Below are 19,507 nucleotides of genomic sequence, written 5' to 3' on the forward strand. Positions count from 1 at the left end.
TCCTGGGGAGGTGGGTGCCCCTGGCCTGGACAGGAGCCCCGGGGTGGAGAGGACCAGAGTGACCCCGTTTCCTGGGGAGGTGGGTGCCCCTGGCCTGGACAGGAGTCCTGGGGGGAGAGGACCACAGTGACCCCGTTTCCTGGGGAGGTGGGTGCCCCTGGCCTGGACAGGAGCCCTGGGGTGGAGAGGACCAGGGTGACCCCATTTCCTGGGGAGGTGGGTGCCCCTGGCCTGGACAGGAGTCCTGGGGGGAGAGGACCACAGTGACCCCGTTTCCTGGGGAGGTGGGTGCCCCTGGCCTGGACAGGAGCCCCGGGGTGGAGAGGACCAGAGTGACCCCGTTTCCTGGGGAGGTGGGTGCCCCTGGCCTGGACAGGAGTCCTGGGGGGAGAGGACCACAGTGACCCCGTTTCCTGGGGAGGTGGGTGCCCCTGGCCTGGACAGGAGTCCTGGGGGGAGAGGACCAGAGTGACCCCGTTTCCTGGGGAGGTGGGTGCCCCTGGCCTGGACAGGAGGCTCCGGGGTGGAGAGGACCTGAGTGACCCCGTTTCTGGGGAGGGGTGGGTGCCCCTGCTCTGGGACAGGAGGGCCCCTGGGTGGAGAGGACCACAGAGTGACCCCGTTCCCTGGGCGGTGGGTGCCCCTGGCCTGGCAGGAGTCCGGGGGAGAGGAACACAGTGACCGTTTCCTGGGGAGGTGGGTGCCCCTGGCCTGGACAGGAGTCCTGGGGGGAGAGACCAGAGTGACCCCGTTTCTGGGGGGGGGGTGCCCCTGGGCTGGAAGGAGCCCTGGGTGGAGAGGACCAGAGTGACCCGTTTCCTGGGGAGGTGGGTGCCCGTGGCCTGGCAGGAGCCTGGGGTGAGAGGACCAGTGTGACCCCGTTTCCTGGGGAGGTGGGTGCCCCTGGCCTGGACAGGAGCCCTGGGTGGAGAGGACCAGAGTGACCCCGTTTCCTGGGGAGGTGGGTGCCCCTGGCCTGGACCGGAGCCCCGGGGGGGAGAGGACCAGGGTGACCCCGTTTCCTGGGGAGGTGGGTGCCCCTGGCCTGGACAGGAGCCCTGGGGGGAGAGGACCAGAGTGACCCCGTTTCCTGGGGAGGTGGGTGCCCCTGGCCTGGACAGGAGCCCCGGGGGTGGGGAGAGAGGACCAGGGTGACCCCGTTTCCTGGGGAGGTGGGTGCCCCTGGCCTGGACAGGAGCCCCAGAGGGGAGAGGACCAGAGTGACCCCGTTTCCTGGGGAGGTGGGTGCCCCTGGCCTGGACAGGAGCCCTGGGGTGGAGAGGACCAGAGTGACCCCGTTTCCTGGGGAGGTGGGTGCCCCTGGCCTGGACAGGAGCCCTGGGGGGAGAGGACCAGAGTGACCCCGTTTCCTGGGGAGGTGGGTGCCCCTGGCCTGGACAGGAGCCCTGGGGGGAGAGGACCAGAGTGACCCCGTTTCCTGGGGAGGTGGGTGCCCCTGGCCTGGACAGGAGCCCTGGGGGGAGAGGACCAGAGTGACCCCGTTTCCTGGGGCGGTGGGTGCCCCTGGCCTGGACAGGAGCCCTGGGGGGAGAGGACCAGAGTGACCCCGTTTCCTGGGGAGGTGGGTGCCCCTGGCCTGGACAGGAGCCCTGGGGTGGAGAGGACCAGAGTGACCCCGTTTCCTGGGGAGGTGGGTGCCCCTGGCATGGACAGGAGCACCGGGGGGAGAGGAGCAGGGTGACCCCGTTTCCTGGGGAGGGGGGTGCCCCTGGCCTGGACAGGAGTCCTGGGGGGAGAGGACCAGAGTGACCCCGTTTCCTGGGGAGGTGGGTGCCCCTGGCCTGGACAGGAGCCCTGGGGTGGAGAGGACCAGAGTGACCCCGTTTCCTGGGGAGGTGGGTGCCCCTGGCCTGGACAGGAGTCCTGGGGGGAGAGGACCACAGTGACCCCGTTTCCTGGGGAGGTGGGTGCCCCTGGCCTGGACAGGAGCCCCGGGGTGGAGAGGACCAGAGTGACCCTGTTTCCTGGGGAGGTGGGTGCCCCTGGCCTGGACAGGAGTCCTGGGGGGAGAGGACCACAGTGACCCCGTTTCCTGGGGAGGTGGGTGCCCCTGGCCTGGACAGGAGCCCTGGGGTGGAGAGGACCAGGGTGACCCCGTTTCCTGGGGAGGTGGGTGCCCCTGGCCTGGACAGGAGTCCTGGGGGGAGAGGACCAGAGTGACCCCGTTTCCTGGGGAGGTGGGTGCCCCTGGCCTGGACAGGAGCCCTGGGGTGGAGAGGACCAGAGTGACCCCGTTTCCTGGGGAGGTGGGTGCCCCTGGCCTGGACAGGAGTCCTGGGGGGAGAGGACCAGAGTGACCCCGTTTCCTGGGGAGGTGGGTGCCCCTGGCCTGGACAGGAGCCCTGGGGGGAGAGGACCAGAGTGACCCCGTTTCCTGGGGAGGTGGGTGCCCCTGGCCTGGACAGGAGCCCCGGGGTGGAGAGGACCAGAGTGACCCCGTTTCCTGGGGAGGTGGGTGCCCCTGGCCTGGACAGGAGCCCCGGGGTGGAGAGGACCAGAGTGACCCCGTTTCCTGGGGAGGTGGGTGCCCCTGGCCTGGACAGGAGCCCCGGGGTGGAGAGGACCAGAGTGACCCCGTTTCCTGGGGAGGTGGGTGCCCCTGGCCTGGACAGGAGCCCTGGGGTGGAGAGGACCAGAGTGACCCTGTTTCCTGGGGAGGTGGGTGCCCCTGGCCTGGACAGGAGTCCTGGGGGGAGAGGACCACAGTGACCCCGTTTCCTGGGGAGGTGGGTGCCCCTGGCCTGGACAGGAGCCCTGGGGTGGAGAGGACCAGGGTGACCCCGTTTCCTGGGGAGGTGGGTGCCCCTGGCCTGGACAGGAGTCCTGGGGGGAGAGGACCAGAGTGACCCCGTTTCCTGGGGAGGTGGGTGCCCCTGGCCTGGACAGGAGCCCTGGGGTGGAGAGGACCAGAGTGACCCCGTTTCCTGGGGAGGTGGGTGCCCCTGGCCTGGACAGGAGCCCTGGGGGGAGAGGACCAGAGTGACCCCGTTTCCTGGGGAGGTGGGTGCCCCTGGCCTGGACAGGAGCCCTGGGGGGAGAGGACCAGAGTGACCCCGTTTCCTGGGGAGGTGGGTGCCCCTGGGAGAAAGGGCTTGGCCAAGGTGAACCCGGTTTTCAGGGAGCTGAGTGACAGAGTGAGGGGGGCTTTCTGGGCTGGTGCCAGCTGCCTCCCCCCCCCGGACCTGGGCAGCCAGGGCTGGGGGCCCTGCAGCCACGGGGGAGTGGCAGCCCCTGACCGCCCCGCTCCTCGCCCCCAGGTGATGGAGTTCTACTGCGAGTCGTGCGAAACGGCCATGTGCCACGAGTGCACGGAGGGCGAGCACCGGGAGCACGTCACCGTGCCGCTGCGCAACGTGGTGGAGCACCACAAGGCCTCGCTGCAGCAGCAGCTCGACGCCATCAAGAGCCGGTACAGGCCCCCCGGGGGGAGCGGGAAGGGGCTGTGGTGCTAAGGAGCTGCCCCCCTTCTGGCTGCCCCAGCTGACGTCTGGGAGGGTGGGGGCTGTGGAGAGGGGCTGCCCTGTGGGAGCTGGGGGGGGGGCTTCCCCCGGCTGACGGCCCTGCCCCCCGCAGGCTGCCCTAGCTGACATCTGGGAGGGTGGGGGTTGGGGGGAGGGGCTGCCCCGTGGGAGCTGCGGGAGGACACCCCCCCCGGGTGACGGCCCTGCCCCCCGCAGGCTGCCCCAGCTGACGTCTGGGAGGGTGGGGGCTGGCGGAGGACGCCCCACCCCCCGGGTGACGGCCCTGCCCCCCGCAGGCTGCCCCAGCTGACGTCTGGGAGGGTGGGGGCTGGCGGAGGACGCCCCACCCCCCGGGTGACGGCCCTGCCCCCCGCAGGCTGCCCCAGCTGACGGCTGCCATCGGGCTGGTGACCGAGATCAGCAAGCAGCTCACGGAGCGGAAGAACGCCGCCGTGGGCGAGATCAGCGGCTCCTTCGCGGAGCTGGAGCAGGCCCTGCAGCAGCGCAAGGGGCTGCTCGTGCGTGACCTGGAGGCCACCTGCAGCGCCAAGCAGAAGGTAACCCCGGCCCCGGCCCCGGCCCCGGCCTCTCCCTGTGCCCTGATCTGGCCGGGGTCAGCCCCTCTCCCCCACCCCCAGACTGACCCTCGGAGCCCCCAGCCCCTGCCGCTCAGCGAGTGCCCCTGGTGGGACCCCGGCGGGAGACTTGTATCCAAAGGGAGCCAGGCACCCCCCGGCCTGACTCTGCAGTGACTCCGCCCGCGGGAACAGCAGCCCTGCAGCCCCCCACTTCACAGTGCCCCTCCCCGCCCCTCGCTCTCCGGCTTGTCGCGCCGGCTGGCTCCCTGCAGAGCGGGGCCCATCCCTGGATGTTAGTTGGTCGGTGCTAGATATCCGGGCAGTTGGAGGGGCTGTTGTCTTATGGGGCTCCCCATGGCCGTGGGCCCCAGGCAGCCAGGCACAGTCACAGCCAATCCCTGGGTCTCTGCCAACCACCTTTCCCCACCTAGTGACCCACGTCCAACCCAGCGGAAACCGAGGCACGCAATATTTATCTAAAATATTATGAAAAATTCCCATTCTGTCACAGCCCCCCACCCCCTCCAGACCTGCCTGACCCACCCAGCACCTCCAGTGCTCCGTGCACATGCACCCCATAGACCCTGCCATGCAGAGCAAACTGCGAGACAAGTACAAGGAAGTGTGCCCCCCCAGGCCTGGCAATAGGCAAGGCAGGGCCAGGGGGATGCCCAGCTACAAAAAGCTCAGAGGGTCAATGCTGTCCCCCATCCCCTACATGGCCCTGCAGCCCCAGGGGGAGTAGCATTTTCCCTCTGAGCTTTTTGTAGCTGGGCATCCACCTGGCTCTGCCTTGCCCATGCCCTGCTGGCTGACCCCGCCCTGCCCCCCAGCCCCACAAATGCCTCTCAAGCTGACCCTGCCCCCCAACCCCACCTGTGCCCAGCTGGCTGACCCCACCCCCGAGCCCAGCCCCACCCCTGTCCCCCAGCCCCGCCCCTGCCCCACTGACTGCCCTGCCCCCCAGCTGCCCCTGCCCTCTGGCTGATGTCCTCCTTCCCCAGGTGCTGCAGGCCCAGCTGGACGCCCTGCGGCAGGGCCAGGAGAACATCCTGAGCAGCTGCACGTTCACGGAGCAGGCACTGCACCACGGCACGGAGACGGAGGTGCTGCTGGTGAAGAAGCAGATGAGTGAGCGGCTCAGCGCCCTGGCCAGCCAGGAGTTCCCCGAGCAGCCGCAGGAGAACGACCAGCTGGACTTCGTGGTGGAGACGGACGGCGTCCGCAAGTCCATCCTCAACCTGGGCGTGCTCATCACCACCAGCGCCATCGCCCATAAGACGGTGGCCACAGGCGAGGGGCTGCGGCACGCGGTGGTGGGGCAGCCCTCCTCCCTCACCATCACCACCAAGGACAAGGACGGCGAGTTGGTGCGCAGCGGCAGCGCCAGCCTGCAGGCCCAGGTGACGGCGCCCGATGGCAGCCGGGCCGAGGTCGAGGTGCTGGACAACAAGAACGGCACCTATGAGCTGGTGTACACGCCGCGGCAGGAGGGCGACTTCCTGCTCTCCATCCTGCTCTATGGGCAGCCCATCAGGGGCAGCCCCTTCCGCACCAAGGCCCTCAAGGCCTGCGACATGCCTCCCTCGCCCGACGACGTCAAGCGCCGCGTCAAGTCCCCCAGCAGCGGGCACATCCGGCAGAAGGCCGTGCGGCGCCCCTCCAGCATGTACGGCAGCGGCAAGAAGAAGGAGAACCCCATCGAGGACGAGCTCATCTTCCGCGTAGGTGAGCGCGGGGGCCGGGAAGTGAGAGGAAGTTGGGGGGGCCTGGGGCCATTGAGAGTAGGGGGCTTGGAGAGGAGAGGGTCCTGCAGGGGCCACAGAACTCGTTGGGCCGCCTCAGCCTTCCCAGAAATGGCCAGGGTCTGCCCCGGCCCCGCTCGGAGTGACGCCAGGCAGGCCTCTGGAGCAGCGTCTCCCCTCAGGGTACCTGTCCCAGGGCAAGGACCCTGCTCCGCTTCGGCACCTCCAGGGTCTGCCCCGGCCCCGCTCGGCGTGACACCAAGCAGGACTCTGGGGCAGCGTCTCCCCTCAGGGTACCTGTCCCAGGGCAAGGACCCTGCTCCGCTTCGGCACCTCCAGGGTCTGCCCCGGCCCCGCTCGGCGTGACACCAAGCAGGACTCTGGGGCAGCATCTCCCCTCAGGGCACCTGTCCCAGGGCAAGGATCCTGCTCCACTTCGGCACTTCCTGGGTCTGACCTCGGAGCGTTCAGCCCCCGGTCACCTCATGAGCTCCCCACAGCAAGTCTCCCTGGGTGGGACCCCTGGGGGAGCCTCACCCCCAAAGGGTCCTGCCCACCACGCTGCAGCCAGCCGTGACTCCCAGCCTGCGTGTGACACAGACGGGTTATTATCGTGGGGAGCCTAGTGTAGAACAGAGCTTGGCAGCACCGAGATCAGGGACGTTCGGCAAAGTCCATGGGGGGGCGAGAGCACTGGGCCCTCGCCCCTGAGTCCCCAACCAGGAGACTGACTCGCTTCCAGCTGCCTGGCCTCCATCACAGCCATTGCCCTCCTCTGTCCTTTGTCCCTTTCGGGGTCCAGCAGGTCACCTGGGCTGCACCAACCCGCCCCCCCCAGCTGCTCCTTGCACACGAGGGGACCCGGCCAGCAGCTGCCAGGCTACGAGTGGTCACCCCATCTCAAAAAGGCAACAAAAATGATGAGGGGTATGGAACAGCTTCCATATGAGGAGAGATTAATAAGACCGGAACTGTTCAACTTGGAAAAGAGACGACTGAGGGGGGATATGACAGAGGTCTGTAAAATCATGGCTGGTGTGGAGAAAGTCAATAAGGAAGTGTTATTTATTCCTCCTCATAACGCAAGAACTAGGGGTCACCAAATGACATTAATAGGCAGCAGGTGTAACACATACAAAAGGAAGTATTTTTTCACACAACACACAATCAACCTATGGAACTCCTTGCCAGAGGATGTTGTGAAGGCCAAGACTATAACAAGGTTCAACAAAGAACTAGATAAATTCGTGGAGGATAGGTCCATCAATGGCTATCAGCCAGGATGTGCAGGGATGGTGTACCTACCCTCTGTTTGCCAGAAGCTGGGAATGGGTGACTGGGGATGGATCACTTGGCGATTCCCTGTTCTGTTCATTCCCTCGGGGGCCCCTGGCATTGGCCACTGTTGGTAGACAGGATACTGAGCTAGATGGTGTGACGGTGCTGCCCGTGGGAGCCAGGTGAGGTCACTCAATCAGGGTGAACTGCAAACAAAACGGGGCAGACAAACCCCAAACGCTGGTGGTTATTCCAATACTTAGATTTACCAACCAGCACAAAACAGCTTGTATAGCACCTCACTGGTTACTTAGAAGTCCAAACAATGCAGTTCCCTTAAAGTGCCCAGCCTCAGGACTCCGTCCAGACACACCTGTCAGATATGATGATGATTCCTGAAAATCTTACTTCATCATATAAAAGAAAAGGTTCTTCCAATCCCAGAGGATCAGCCACATACCCAGGTCCAATTATAACCTAGATCTTACCCAAAATACATGCTATAGCCAATTCTTATTAACTAAGCTAAAATTTATTACAAAAGAAAAGAGAGAGAGAGTTGGTTAAAAGATTAATACACATACAGACTTGAAGTCAGTTCTTGAGGTTCAGATACATGGCAGAGATGAGCTTGTAGTTGCCAAAAGTCCTTTTAGAAATAGTCCAGAGGTTATAGTCCAATGTCCATATTCAGGGTGGCTCCAGTCAGTGACTGGGGATCTCAATCCTTATGGCTTAAGGTTTCCCCTTCTTGAAACCCAAAGCAGATCTGAGATGAAGCAGGATCATGTCCCAGGCTTCTTATACATTTCCAGCAGCCTTTTGCCCTGAGAAAACAATAGGCTTAACTCCTTCTCCTGAACATCCTGCCAATTAGCACAGAGTAATTTATCCATTAAACAGTTCAGATACAGGTTACCACAACCTTCAAAGAGACACATAGACAATAATACTATTTCACTCAAGTATCTTCCTAAATGTTAATATTCCTTTTTTGATCTTTGAATCAAAGCCATAGCGATAGACAAGACTTGTTTGCTGACATCCCAAGACCTGAGCAAACACCTCCCCTTCTACCTCTAACAATGCGGCTGCATTTCAAAGCTCTGTTCATTTACAGATCTTCCTAAACAGTTTCTAAAGTTCGGCCCTGGGTCAGGTCAGTCTGAGGTAATTAACTCTTCCTGGCCCTGTCACCTTTCATTGTGATATTATATCACACTCAGAATGTTACAATGGACCCTCGGTCTGACCCATTGTGGCTGCTCTTATGGTCACACCTTAGCAGTGGTCAGATGGTGAACATAGCCAGCCTCAGTGTGAATGTGGCAGGAGCCCAGGCTAGCTCTGAGGATAGGCAAAAAGCAACATAAGATTGTAGACAGGTTAAATGTCTTCCAGTCGTCAGGGCCCTATGAAACTCACCCTAGAACACTCCAGGAGCCGGCTAAAGAGATCTCCGAATCAATGGCCAGGAGCTTGGAGATCTTCTGGAGGACCGGAGAGATCCCAGAAACTGGAAATGGTCAAATATAGTTGTCAGGGATCCACAGGCCAGTGCCCTGTGCCAGCTCCAGGACAGCTGCTAGCAGACCCCTGCAGGGCGTCAGCCCCCTCCTGATCACACTCGCTGGGGTCAGCCCCTTGGCTCCTCCCCCAGGGGCTGACCCTCGGAGCCCCCAGACCCCACGATATGCCGGGAGCCCCCTCAGCGAGTGCCTCTGGTGGGACCCCAGCGGGAGACTTGTATTCAAGGGGAGCCAGGCACCCTCCGGCCTGACTCTGCAGTGACTCTGCCTGTGGGAACAGCAGGGGGGTACCTGGGGGTCTGGACCCAGCGCAGAGAGTCCTGGGTTAGTGCCAGGTCGAAACAGAGCCCAGAGCCCCCCGGCCCCTCTGTAATCCCCTCCAGGAGCGTGTCCTTGTGCCACCCATCCTTAACACCCCCCGTCCCCTCCTCTGCCTTTGCTGTCCAGCTGGTCACACCGGCTGGCTGCCTGTCGAGGGGGGCCCATCCCTGAGCGTTGGGTGCTAGGTGCCAGATGTCTGGGCACGTGTCTTCTGGGCCTCTCTGTGGGCCCGGGCTCCAGCCAGCCAGCACAGTCCATCACATCAGGACCTATCTATAAAAAGGGGAATGACCCAGTGAATTACAGACAAGTCAGCTTAACCTCAGGACCCGGAGAGGTAAACGGAGCAAATAATTGGTTTGTAAGCATCTAGAAGAGAATAAGGCGATAAGGAACAGTCAACCTGGATTAGCCAAGAACAAATCGTGTCAAACCAACCTTCTCTGACAGGATAACAAGCCTTATGGCTGTGGGGCTACGGGAGATGTGACCTATCTCGGCTTTAGTGAGGCTTTTCTTACTGTCTCAATGGCCTTCTCATAAGTAAACTAGGGAGAAGTGCTTAGATAAACCACCTGTGAGGTGAAGTGCGCAACTTCTTGGAAGCCGTACTCCGAGCTGGAAGGACATATCCAGATTGTACCCTGGGGAATGTGACAGCACATCGAGTGGGGTCCGCTGGGGTCTGTCCTGGGTCTGGTGCTGTTCGATTCCTCATTAGTGATTTGGATGCTGGGGTAGGGAGTGCACTTACAGCCTTTGTGGACAAACTGGAGAAATGGTCTGAAGTACGTAGGATGAAATTCAATAAGGACAAATACAAAGGACTCCCCTTAGGAAGGAACAATCAGTTGCACACATCCAAATGGGAAATGACTGCCTAGGGAGGAGCACTGCGGAAAGGGATCTGGGGGTCAGAGTGGATCACAAGCTAAATAGTGTAACACTGGTGCAACAAAAGTGAACATCATTCTGGTATGCATTAGCAGGAGTGTTGTAAGCAAGACACGAGAAGTAATTCTTCTGCCTCTGACTAGGCCTTAGCTGGAGTATTGTGTCCAATTCTGGGCGACACATTTCAGGAAAGATGTGGACAAATTGGAGAAAGTCCAAAGAGCAACAAAAATGATGAAAGGTCTAGAAAACATGACCTATGGGGGAAGATGAAAAATTGGGTTTGTTTAGTCTGGAGAAGAGAAGACTGAGAGGGGACCTGATAGCAGTTTTCAGGTATAGCTCAGTGGTTTGAGCATTGGCCTGCTAAACCCAGGGTTGTGAGTTCAATCCTTGAGGGGGCCACTTGGGATCTGGGGCAAAAATCTGTCTGGGGATTGGTCCTGCTTTGAGCAGGGGATTGGACTAGATACTTGCTGAAGTCCTTGACATTCTATGATTCTATGAAAAAGGTTGCTCCAAGGAGGAGGGAGTAGAATTGTTCTTGTTAATCTCTGAGGACAGGATGAGAAGCAATGGGCTTAAATTGCAGCAAGGGTGGTTTAGGTTGGACGTTAGGAAAAGCTTCCTGTCTGGGTGGCTAAGCACTGGAATAAATTGCCCAGGGAGGTTAGACAAACACCTGTCAGGGATGGTCCTTCCCTGAATGCAGGGGACTAGGCTAGCTGACCTCTCGAGTCCCTCTGGTCCTACCCTGCTGTGATTCTGTGCCTGCTCCATGTACCCCTCCTGCCTGGTTGCCCCGGCTGAAGCCCCTCTGCAGTTCTAGAGGGACCCAACTGAGAGTGCCAATTCAGGACTAATTGCTCAAACAGGGCAGTCACAGCCCTAGGCTGGGGTTTTTCCACCTCTAAGGCACCAAACCAGCCAGACAAAAATGGCTTCGGTTTTACCCCACTGGCCAACCACAAGTCACACAAGCAATTTCCTTAGACACTCCAGTCTTCCAGTATCAACACCAGTTCCACTTGTCCTGGGGCTGAAAGGTTATGAAAACCAACACCCCAGTAAAAGAAAAAGGTTCTCTCGATCCCAAAGGACCAAGTCCCAGACCCAGGTCAATATACACATCAGATCTTACCCACAAATCACGCTGTTGCCAATCCTTTAGAATCTAAAATCTAAAGGTTTATTCATAAAGGGAAAAAGATAGAGATGAGAGCCAGAATTGGTTAAATGGAATCAATTCCATACAGTGATGGCAAAGTTCTTAGTTCAGGATTGTAGCAGTGATGGAGTAAACTGCAGGTTTAAATCAAGTCTCTGGAGCATCCCCCGCTGGGATGGGTCATCAGTCCCTTGTGTAGAGCTTCAGCTTGTAGCAAAGTCCCTCCAGAGGTAGGAAGCAGGACTGAAGACCAGATGGAGATGAGGCATCAGCCTTATATAGGCTCTTCCAGGTGTAAGAACACTTCTTTGTTCTTACTGTGGAAAATTACAGCAAAATGGAGTTTGGAGTCACATGGGCCAGTTTCTGCACACCCTGCTGAGTCACAAGGCGTATCTGCCTCCTCTCAATGGGTCAATTTGTGTAGCTGATGGTCCTTGATGGGCCGTCAGGCAGGCTAAGCAGAGCTAACACCCACTTGTCTGGGATCTCTCCCAGTAACACAGCACAAGTTTGAAATATAAACAGTATAGAGCCAATCCTTATAACTTCAACTACAAAATGATACAGACACACAGACAGCATAATACTAACCAGTAACTCATAACTTGGTCTTAGACACCTTATATGACCCCCTTTACATAGGATTTGGTGTCACTACAGGACCTTGGTTGCAACCCACGTTCTATATGGTCCCAGTTTATATCAATAACATCACACCCTCACCCTGTGCTCTGCCTGTAGGAAGCCGAGGCCGGGAGAAGGGGGAATTCACCAACCTGCAGGGCATCTCCACCTCCAGCTCTGGTCGCATCGTCGTGGCTGACAGCAATAACCAGTGTGTGCAGGTAGGGACTCGTCGGCTCCTGCCCTTACACCCCAGCTTCCCCCGCACTGACTGCCCTGCTCTGCCCCCGCTAGGTCTTCTCCAACGAGGGTCAGTTCCGGCTGCGCTTCGGCATGCGGGGCCGCTCCCCTGGGCAGCTTCAGCGCCCTACCGGCGTCACGGTCGACATGAACGGGGACATCATCATCGCTGACTACGACAACCGCTGGGTCAGCATCTTCTCCCCCGAGGGCAAGTTCAAGGTGAGAGGGCAGGGCAGAGGCGTGACCAGGCGGGCTGGTTAGTGCCCACAGGGGACGTGATCAAGGGAGAGAAAGACCTGCCTGGGGCAGAGAAGGTGGGTTTGGGTGTCTCCCTTCCCCTGGCATGAAGGGGAGACCCTGACAGGGAGCATATGTATTCTGGGGCAAAGGAAACAGTTCGAAACCCCGCTTCGCAACTGGCCTGTGGAACTCTGCCACTAGGGCCCCCTGAACCAGGAGCTGAGCAGGAGGGCAAATCTGAGGAACTGTCCCAGACTGAGGGGTCATTAGTGGAGGTTTGGGAACAAATTGATACACTAAACAGTAACAAGTCACAGGCCCAGATGGGCAGCAAAGCATCCTGTGGCACCTTCTAGACTAACAGACGTTTTGGAGCATGAGCTTTCGTGGGTGAATACCCACTTCGTCGGATGCATGTCCATGGACCATGATGCGTGGCCCAGATGGGATTCACCCAAGAGTTCTGAAGGAACTCAGATGTGAAATTGCAGAACTGCTAACTGTGGTCTGTTACCTATCGTTTAAATCCGCTTCTGTACCAGATGACTGGAAGTTAGCTAATGTGATGCCAATATTTAAAAAGGGCTCCAGAGGTGCCCCTGGCCATTACAGCCTGACTTCAGTACCGGGCAAACTGGTTGAAACTATAGTAGAGAGCAGAATTGTCAGACACGGATTGGTAACTGGTTAAAAGACAGGGAATTAGAGGGTAGGGATAAATGGTCAGTTTTCAGAATGGAGAGAGGTAAATTGTGGTGTCCCCCAGGGGTCTGTACGGGGCCCAGTCCTATTTAACTTATTCCTAAATGATGTGGAGAAAGGGGTAAACAGTGAGGTGGCAAAGTTTGCAGATGATACTAAACTGCTCAAGATAGTTAAGACCAAAGCAGACTGCGAAGAGCTACAAAGAGATCCCACAAAACTGGGTGAGTGGGCAACAAAATGGCAGATGAAATTCAGGGTTGAGAAGTGCGAAGTAATGCACGTTGGAAAACATAATCCCAACTAATCAATACAAAAACTAAATCAATTTGTTAGTCTCTAAGGTGCCACAAAGACTCCTTGTTGTTATTACAAAAACTAATTTCCCCCAGCTAAATACTCCCACCTTCTTGTCAACTGTTTGAAATGGGCCACCCTGATTACATTAGCCTCATTAACCCCACAAAACTGATTTCCACCCTTTCTTGTCAACTGTTGAGAACAGCCAACTTCCAACTTTAATTGAATTGGCTCGTTAGCACTGACCCCCCACTTGGTAAGGCAACTCCTATCTTTTCATGTACTGTGTGCATATACCTGCTACTGTATTTCCCACTGCATGCGTCTGATGAAGTGGGTTCTAGCACACGAAAGCTTATGCCCAAATAAATTTGTTAGTCTGTAAAGTGCCACAAGGACTCGTTGTTTTTATAATCCCAACTATACGTATAAAATGATGGGGTCTGAGTTAGCTGTTACCACTCAATAAAGAGATCTCGGAGTCATTGTGGATTGTTCTCTCGAAACATCCACTCAATGTGCAGCGACAGTCAAAAAAGCGAACAGAATGTTGGGAATCATAAAGAAAGGGACAGATAGTAAGACAGAAAATATCATGTTGCCTCTATATAAATCCATGGTACACCCACAGCTTGAATACCGCGTGCAGTTGTGGTCACCTCATCTCATAAAAGATCTTTTGGAATTGGAAGAGGTTCAGAAAAGGGCAATAAAAATGATAGGGGTATGGAACGGCTGCCACATGAGGAGAGATTAATAAGACTGGGACTTTTCAGCTTGGAAAAGAGATGACTAAGGGGGGATATGATAGAAGTCTATAAAATCATGACTGGTGTGGAAAAAGTCAATAAGGAAGTGGTATTTACTCCTTCTCATAACACAAGAACTAGGGGTCACCGAATGACATTAGTAGGCAGCAGGTTTAAAACAAAGAAAAGGAAGTGGTTTTTCACACAACACACAGTCAGTCTGTGAAGCTCTTTGCCAGAGGATGTTGTGAAGGCCAAGACTATAACAGGGTTCAAAAAAGAACTAGGTAAGTTCCTGGTGGACAGGTCCATCAATGGCTATTAGCCAGGCTGGGCAGGGATGGTGTCCCTAGCCTCTGTTCGCCAGAAGCTGGGAATGGGTGACTGGGGATGGATCACTTGGTGACTCCCTGTTAGCTTCACACCTTCTCGGGCACCTGGCATTGGCCACTGTCGGTAGACAGATACTGGGCTAGTTGGACCTTTGGTCTGGCCTAGTAGGGCTGTTCTTGTGCCCCATAACGAGCCAGCAGAGCACCCGAGGGGTTGAATAGTGGGCCCTAGCCCCCAGCCCGGGGGCCGTTCCTCAGGGACAGGTTATTGGGGACACGCCAGCCCTGGGGCTGGAGGTTGTTCCCGTTCGAGACACAGGGCTGGGTGGAGGGAGGCAGGGCTCTTACAGGTTCCAGTCCCCAGGCCACGTGATCCAATGTCCCGCTCCCTGCCGCTGCAGACGAAGATTGGGTCTGGGCGGCTGATGGGCCCTAAGGGCGTGGCCGTGGACCGCAATGGCCACATCATCGTGGTGGACAACAAGGCCTGCTGCGTCTTCATCTTCCAGTCCAATGGGAAGCTGGTGACCAAGTTTGGCGGCCGCGGGACGGCGGAGCGGCAGTTTGCAGGTACCCTTGATGGTAATACCTCGACCAGCAGGTCCTTACTACTGCATGTCTTGGCTTCCTGCTGCACCAGCCTGGTGAGTTCGGGGACCTCCACTCCTCTGGGCTGCAGGGCGCTTGGACAGGCAGCGCACACTCGTGGCCTAGGTGCGAGACTGGGGGCCAGGACTCCTGGGTTCTTTCCTGTCTGGGAACGGAGTGGGGGGTTAGAGCAGGGGGCTGGGAGCCAGGACTCCTGGGTTCTCTCCTATCTGTGAGGGAAGTGGGGGTTGGTGGGTTAGAGCGGGAGGGGCTGGGCGCCAGGACTCCTGGGTTCTCTCCCTGGCTGTGGGAGGCAGTGGGGTCTAGTGGTTAGAGCGGAGGGGCTGGGAGCCAGGACTCCTGGGTTCTATCTGAGCTGGGAGAGGAGTGGGGTCGGGTGGGTTGAGGTGGGGTGGGGGAGCAGGTTCTATCCTGGCTGGGGGGGGGGGTAGTGGTGTCTAGTAGTTAGAGCGGGGGGGGGACCAGGAGCCAGGATTCCTGGATTCTCTCCCAGCTGGGAGGAGAGTGGGATCTGGTGGTTAGAGCAGGAGGGGGCTGGGAGCCAGAACTCCTGGGTTCTTTTCTCTCCTTTCTCAGCACTTGTCTTCTGCGAATGGCCATGAAGCCCTGCCCGGCTGGTGTTTCCTGCTGTGGTCTGTCCCTCTCTAATGGGTCTGGCAGCTGCTGTGGTCACTAACTGCCCCTCCCCACACGTCCAGCCCAGTGCCCAGGCTCACCAGCTGCTCTGACAGCATTCACCGTGCATTAACCTCCACTGCCCCCGGTGTTACCCTCCCTGCCCCATCCCCAGGAGAGTGGGCATTCGATGGGGGGACAGACCTGCTGTGCCATGAGCCAGGCGATCGTTCCCCTGCCCCTGCTGCCCCCGGATGGCTCCTGCCCCGTGTGCTGAGGCAGGTTCAGGGGTTTCCTTCTCTCCTCCTAGGGCCCCACTTCGTCGCTGTTAACAACAAGAACGAGATTGTGGTGACCGACTTCCACAACCACTCGGTGAAGGTGAGTCGGGCCTTGTCCCTGCCCTGGCCTCTAGCCACAGGATGGGCCCTGGGAGGGACCCTTCACACTCTCCCTCCTCATACGCTGCCTCAGCGCCCCTGGGCTCTGTCTGCCTGCGTCCTGGCTGAGCTCTGCCCAGCGCATCCCGGGGAGCTGTGTCCTGCTGCCCTCCCCACCACAGCCTAGCTGGGAGCTGCAGCCACCCCCCCGCCACCCAGCCAGGAGCCACAGGCCCTTCCCCTGTCCAGCTGGGAGCCACAGGCCCCTCCCCCTCACCCAGCTGGGAGCCACAGGCCCCTCCCCTGCCCAGCTGGGAGACACAGGGCCCTCCCCCTCGCCCAGCTGGGAGCCACAGGCCCCTCCCCTGTCCAGCTGGGAGACACAGGCCCCTCCCCCTCGCCCAGCTGGGAGCCACAAGCCCCTCCCCCTCGCCCAGCTGGGAGCCACAGGCCCTTCCCCTGTCCAGCTGGGAGCCGCAGGGCCCTCCCCCTCGCCCAGCTGGGAGCCACAGGCCCCTCCCCTGCCCAGCTGGGAGCCACAGGCCCCTCCCCCTCACCCAGCTGGGAGCCACAGGCCCCTCCCCCTCGCCCAGCTGGGAGCCACAGGCCCCTCCCCTGCCCAGCTGGGAGCCACAGGCCCCTCCCCCCCACCCAGCTGGGAGCCACATACCCCCACCCCCCACCACGCAGCCGGGAGCCACAGGCCCCCGCCCCCCACCACGCAGCCGGGAGCCACAGGCCCCTCCCCTGCCCAGCTGAGAGCCGCAGGCCCATCCCCCCCGCCCAGCTGGGAGCCACAGACCCCCACCCCCCACCACGCAGCCGGGAGCTGCAGCCACCACCCCCCCGCCACCCAGCCAGGAGCCACAGGCCTCTCCCCTGTCCAGCTGGGAGCCACAGGCCCCTCCCCCCCGCCCAGCTGGGAGCCACAGGCCCCTCCCCCTCACCCAGCTGGGAGCCGCAGGCCCCCGCCCCCCACCACGCAGCCGGAAACCGCAGGGCCCTCCCCTGCCCAGCTGGGAGCCACAGGCCCCTCCCCCTCGCCCAGCTGGGAGCCACAGGCCCCCACCACCACCCCCAGCCAGGAGCCGCAGGCCTAGTTGGGAGCCGCAGGCCCCCGCCCCCCACCACGCAGCTGGGAGCTGCAGGCCCCTCTCCCCCACACCCAACCGGGAGCCTCAGATCCCTCCTCCCCCCAGCTGGGAGCCCTGCAGCTCAGGGCAGTGCCGGGTTCGTCAGTCCCCAGCCTCAGCGTGGGGCGTCCTTGGGGAGCCCAGAGCAGCAGCGGTTATGAGGTTGCCGCCCGGCCCGTCTGCTCTGGAGTGTGGAGTTGGCCTCTCCCTTGCAGCCTGTTCCCCAGTGGCGGCCAGGCCCCCCCAGCCCCTCAGCCTGCCCAAGTGCCACGCTCCGGGGGCTCCCCAGCCCTTGGCGGCCCTCCATTGAGCCAACGCCCCCTCCAGGTTCCAGCATGGCTCATAGCCTCTTCCCAGCCGGGTGGGTCAGGGGCTAGCGGGGTGACGAGCCCCTCTCCCCCAGGTGTACAGCGCCGACGGCGAGTTCCTCTTCAAGTTCGGCTCCCACGGGGAGGGAAACGGGCAGTTCAACGCCCCCACCGGCGTGGCCGTCGACTCCAACGGCAACATCATCGTAGCCGACTGGGGCAACAGCCGGATCCAGGTAGGCAGCGAGGGCTGGGACCTAGCAGGGGGTCTCTGGGAACCCACCAGGCTGGCAGTTCCTCCCCTCCCCCCCACATTGGCATTCCCATCTCCAGCGTTAGAGAAATGCCCCATCCCTCCTTGACTCTAAGCGCCGGCCCCTTTGTGTCTAGTGGCAGTGAGTTTCATAGGATCGTCACACACAGAGCGGGAGGGGATTTCCCTGGTCCTTGAGACCATTCCCAGGGCTGACCAGCTTCTGACTGGCACTGGTGGGTAGTGATCCGGGATGTGGCTGAGACCCTCCTTGGGCCTGGCACTGATGGGTGGGGCAGGGGCCCAGGTTGTTCCAGGCGGTGGGGAGACTCTGTCGGGGGGCGGTGCCACGGCTCTGCAGTACATAAGAGCAGCCACACTGGGTCAGACCAAAGGTCCATCTAGCCCAGTATCTTGTCTACCAACAGTGGAATATCCACCAATGTTTGGGGTCTGTCTGCCCCGTTTTGTTTGCAGTTCACCCTAATTGAGTGACCTCAGCTGGCTCCCACGGGCAGCACCGTCACACCATCTAGCCCAGTATCCTGTCTACCAACAGTGGCCAATGCCAGGTGCCCCCGAGGGAATAAACAGAGCAGGGAATTGCCAAATGATCCATCCCCTGTCGCCCATTCCCAGCTTCTGGCAAACAGAGGTTAGGGACACCATCCCTGCCCATCCTTGCTGACAGCCACTGATGGATCTATCCTCCATGAATTTATCTAGTTCTTTGTTGAACCCTGTTATAGTCTTGGCCTTCGCAACATCCTCTGGCAAGGAGTTCCACAGGTTGATTGTGCGTTGTGTGAAAAAATACTTCCTTTTGTATGTGTTACACCTGCTGCCCATCAATTTGGTCCTGCTAGTGAAGGCAGGGGGCTGGACTCGATGACCTTTCAAGATCCCTTCCAGTTCTAGGAGATAGGTATATCTCCAGTTATTACCTTTATTACCAATTTCATTTGGTGACCCCTAGTTCTTGGTTATGAGAAGGAGTAAATACCACTTCCTTTTTGACTTTCTCCACACTAACCATGATTTTATAGACCTCTGTCATATCTCACCTTAGTCGTTCCTTTTCCAAGCTGAAAAGTCCCAGTCTTATTAATCTCTCATCATGCGGAAGCTGTTCCACACCCCTCATCATTTTTGTTGCCCTTTTCTGAACCTTTTCCAATTCCAAAATATCTTTTTTGAGATGGGGCGACCACATCTGCACGCAGTATTCAAGGTGTGGGCGTACCACGGATTTATATAGAGGCAATTTGATATTTTCTGTCTTATTATCTATCCCTTTCTTAATGATTCCCAACATTCTGTTCGCTTTTTTGACACTGCCACTGCACATTGAGTGGATGTTTTCAGAGAACTATCCACAATGACTCCAAGGTCTCTTTCTTGAGTGAAAACAGCTAATTTAGACCCCATCATTTTATATGTAGAGTTGAGATTGCTTTCCCATGTGCATTACTTTGCATTTGTCAACATTAAATTTCGTCTGTCGTTTTGTTGCCCAGTCACCCACTTTTGTGAGATCCCCTTGTAACTTTTCACAGTCTGCCTGGGACTTAACTATCTTGAGTAGTTTTGTATCATCTACAAATTTTGCCACATCACTGTTTATTAGGGCTGTCAAGGAATTAAAAACACTAATTGCGATTAATCACACTGTTAAATAATAATAGAATTCAATTTATTTAAATGTTTTTGGATGTTTTCAAATATATTGATTTCAGTTACAACACAGGATACAAATTGTACAGTGCTCACTTTATTTTTTTTTATTACAAATATTTGCACTATAAAAAAACAAGAAATAGTATTTTTCAATTCCCCCATTACAAGTACTGCAGTGCAATCTCTTTATCCTGAAAGTTGAACTTACAAAATGTAGAATTATGTACAAAAATAACTGCATTCAAAAATAAAACAATGTAAAATTTTAGAGCCTACAAGTCCACTCAGTCCTACTCCTTGGTCAGCCAATCGCTCAGACAAACAAGGTTGGTTACAATTTGCAG

General features: G+C 58.3%; 1 protein-coding gene across 4 annotated transcripts in view; it reads left to right on the forward strand.

Moving 5' to 3' along the window:
* TRIM3 (tripartite motif containing 3) overlaps positions 1–19,507 on the forward strand; it is a 53,445-nt gene that overhangs the window by 17,245 nt on the left and 16,693 nt on the right. For 2 of the 4 annotated variants that reach the window (XM_030546780.1, XM_030546782.1), the window contains exons 3-10: positions 3,279–3,430; positions 3,859–4,039; positions 5,065–5,788; positions 11,740–11,843; positions 11,917–12,084; positions 14,590–14,770; positions 15,723–15,793; positions 17,329–17,469. In XM_030546780.1, coding sequence (XP_030402640.1) covers positions 3,279–3,430; positions 3,859–4,039; positions 5,065–5,788; positions 11,740–11,843; positions 11,917–12,084; positions 14,590–14,770; positions 15,723–15,793; positions 17,329–17,469 — 1,722 coding nt within the window. The remainder of the gene's footprint in view (positions 1–3,278; positions 3,431–3,858; positions 4,040–5,064; positions 5,789–11,739; positions 11,844–11,916; positions 12,085–14,589; positions 14,771–15,722; positions 15,794–17,328; positions 17,470–19,507) is intronic. The other 2 variants (XM_030546781.1, XM_030546783.1) reach the window with 1 other exon arrangement.

Source organism: Gopherus evgoodei, unplaced genomic scaffold (assembly GCF_007399415.2).
Source record: "Gopherus evgoodei ecotype Sinaloan lineage unplaced genomic scaffold, rGopEvg1_v1.p scaffold_49_arrow_ctg1, whole genome shotgun sequence".
NCBI classification, from domain to species: Eukaryota; Metazoa; Chordata; order Testudines; family Testudinidae; genus Gopherus; species Gopherus evgoodei.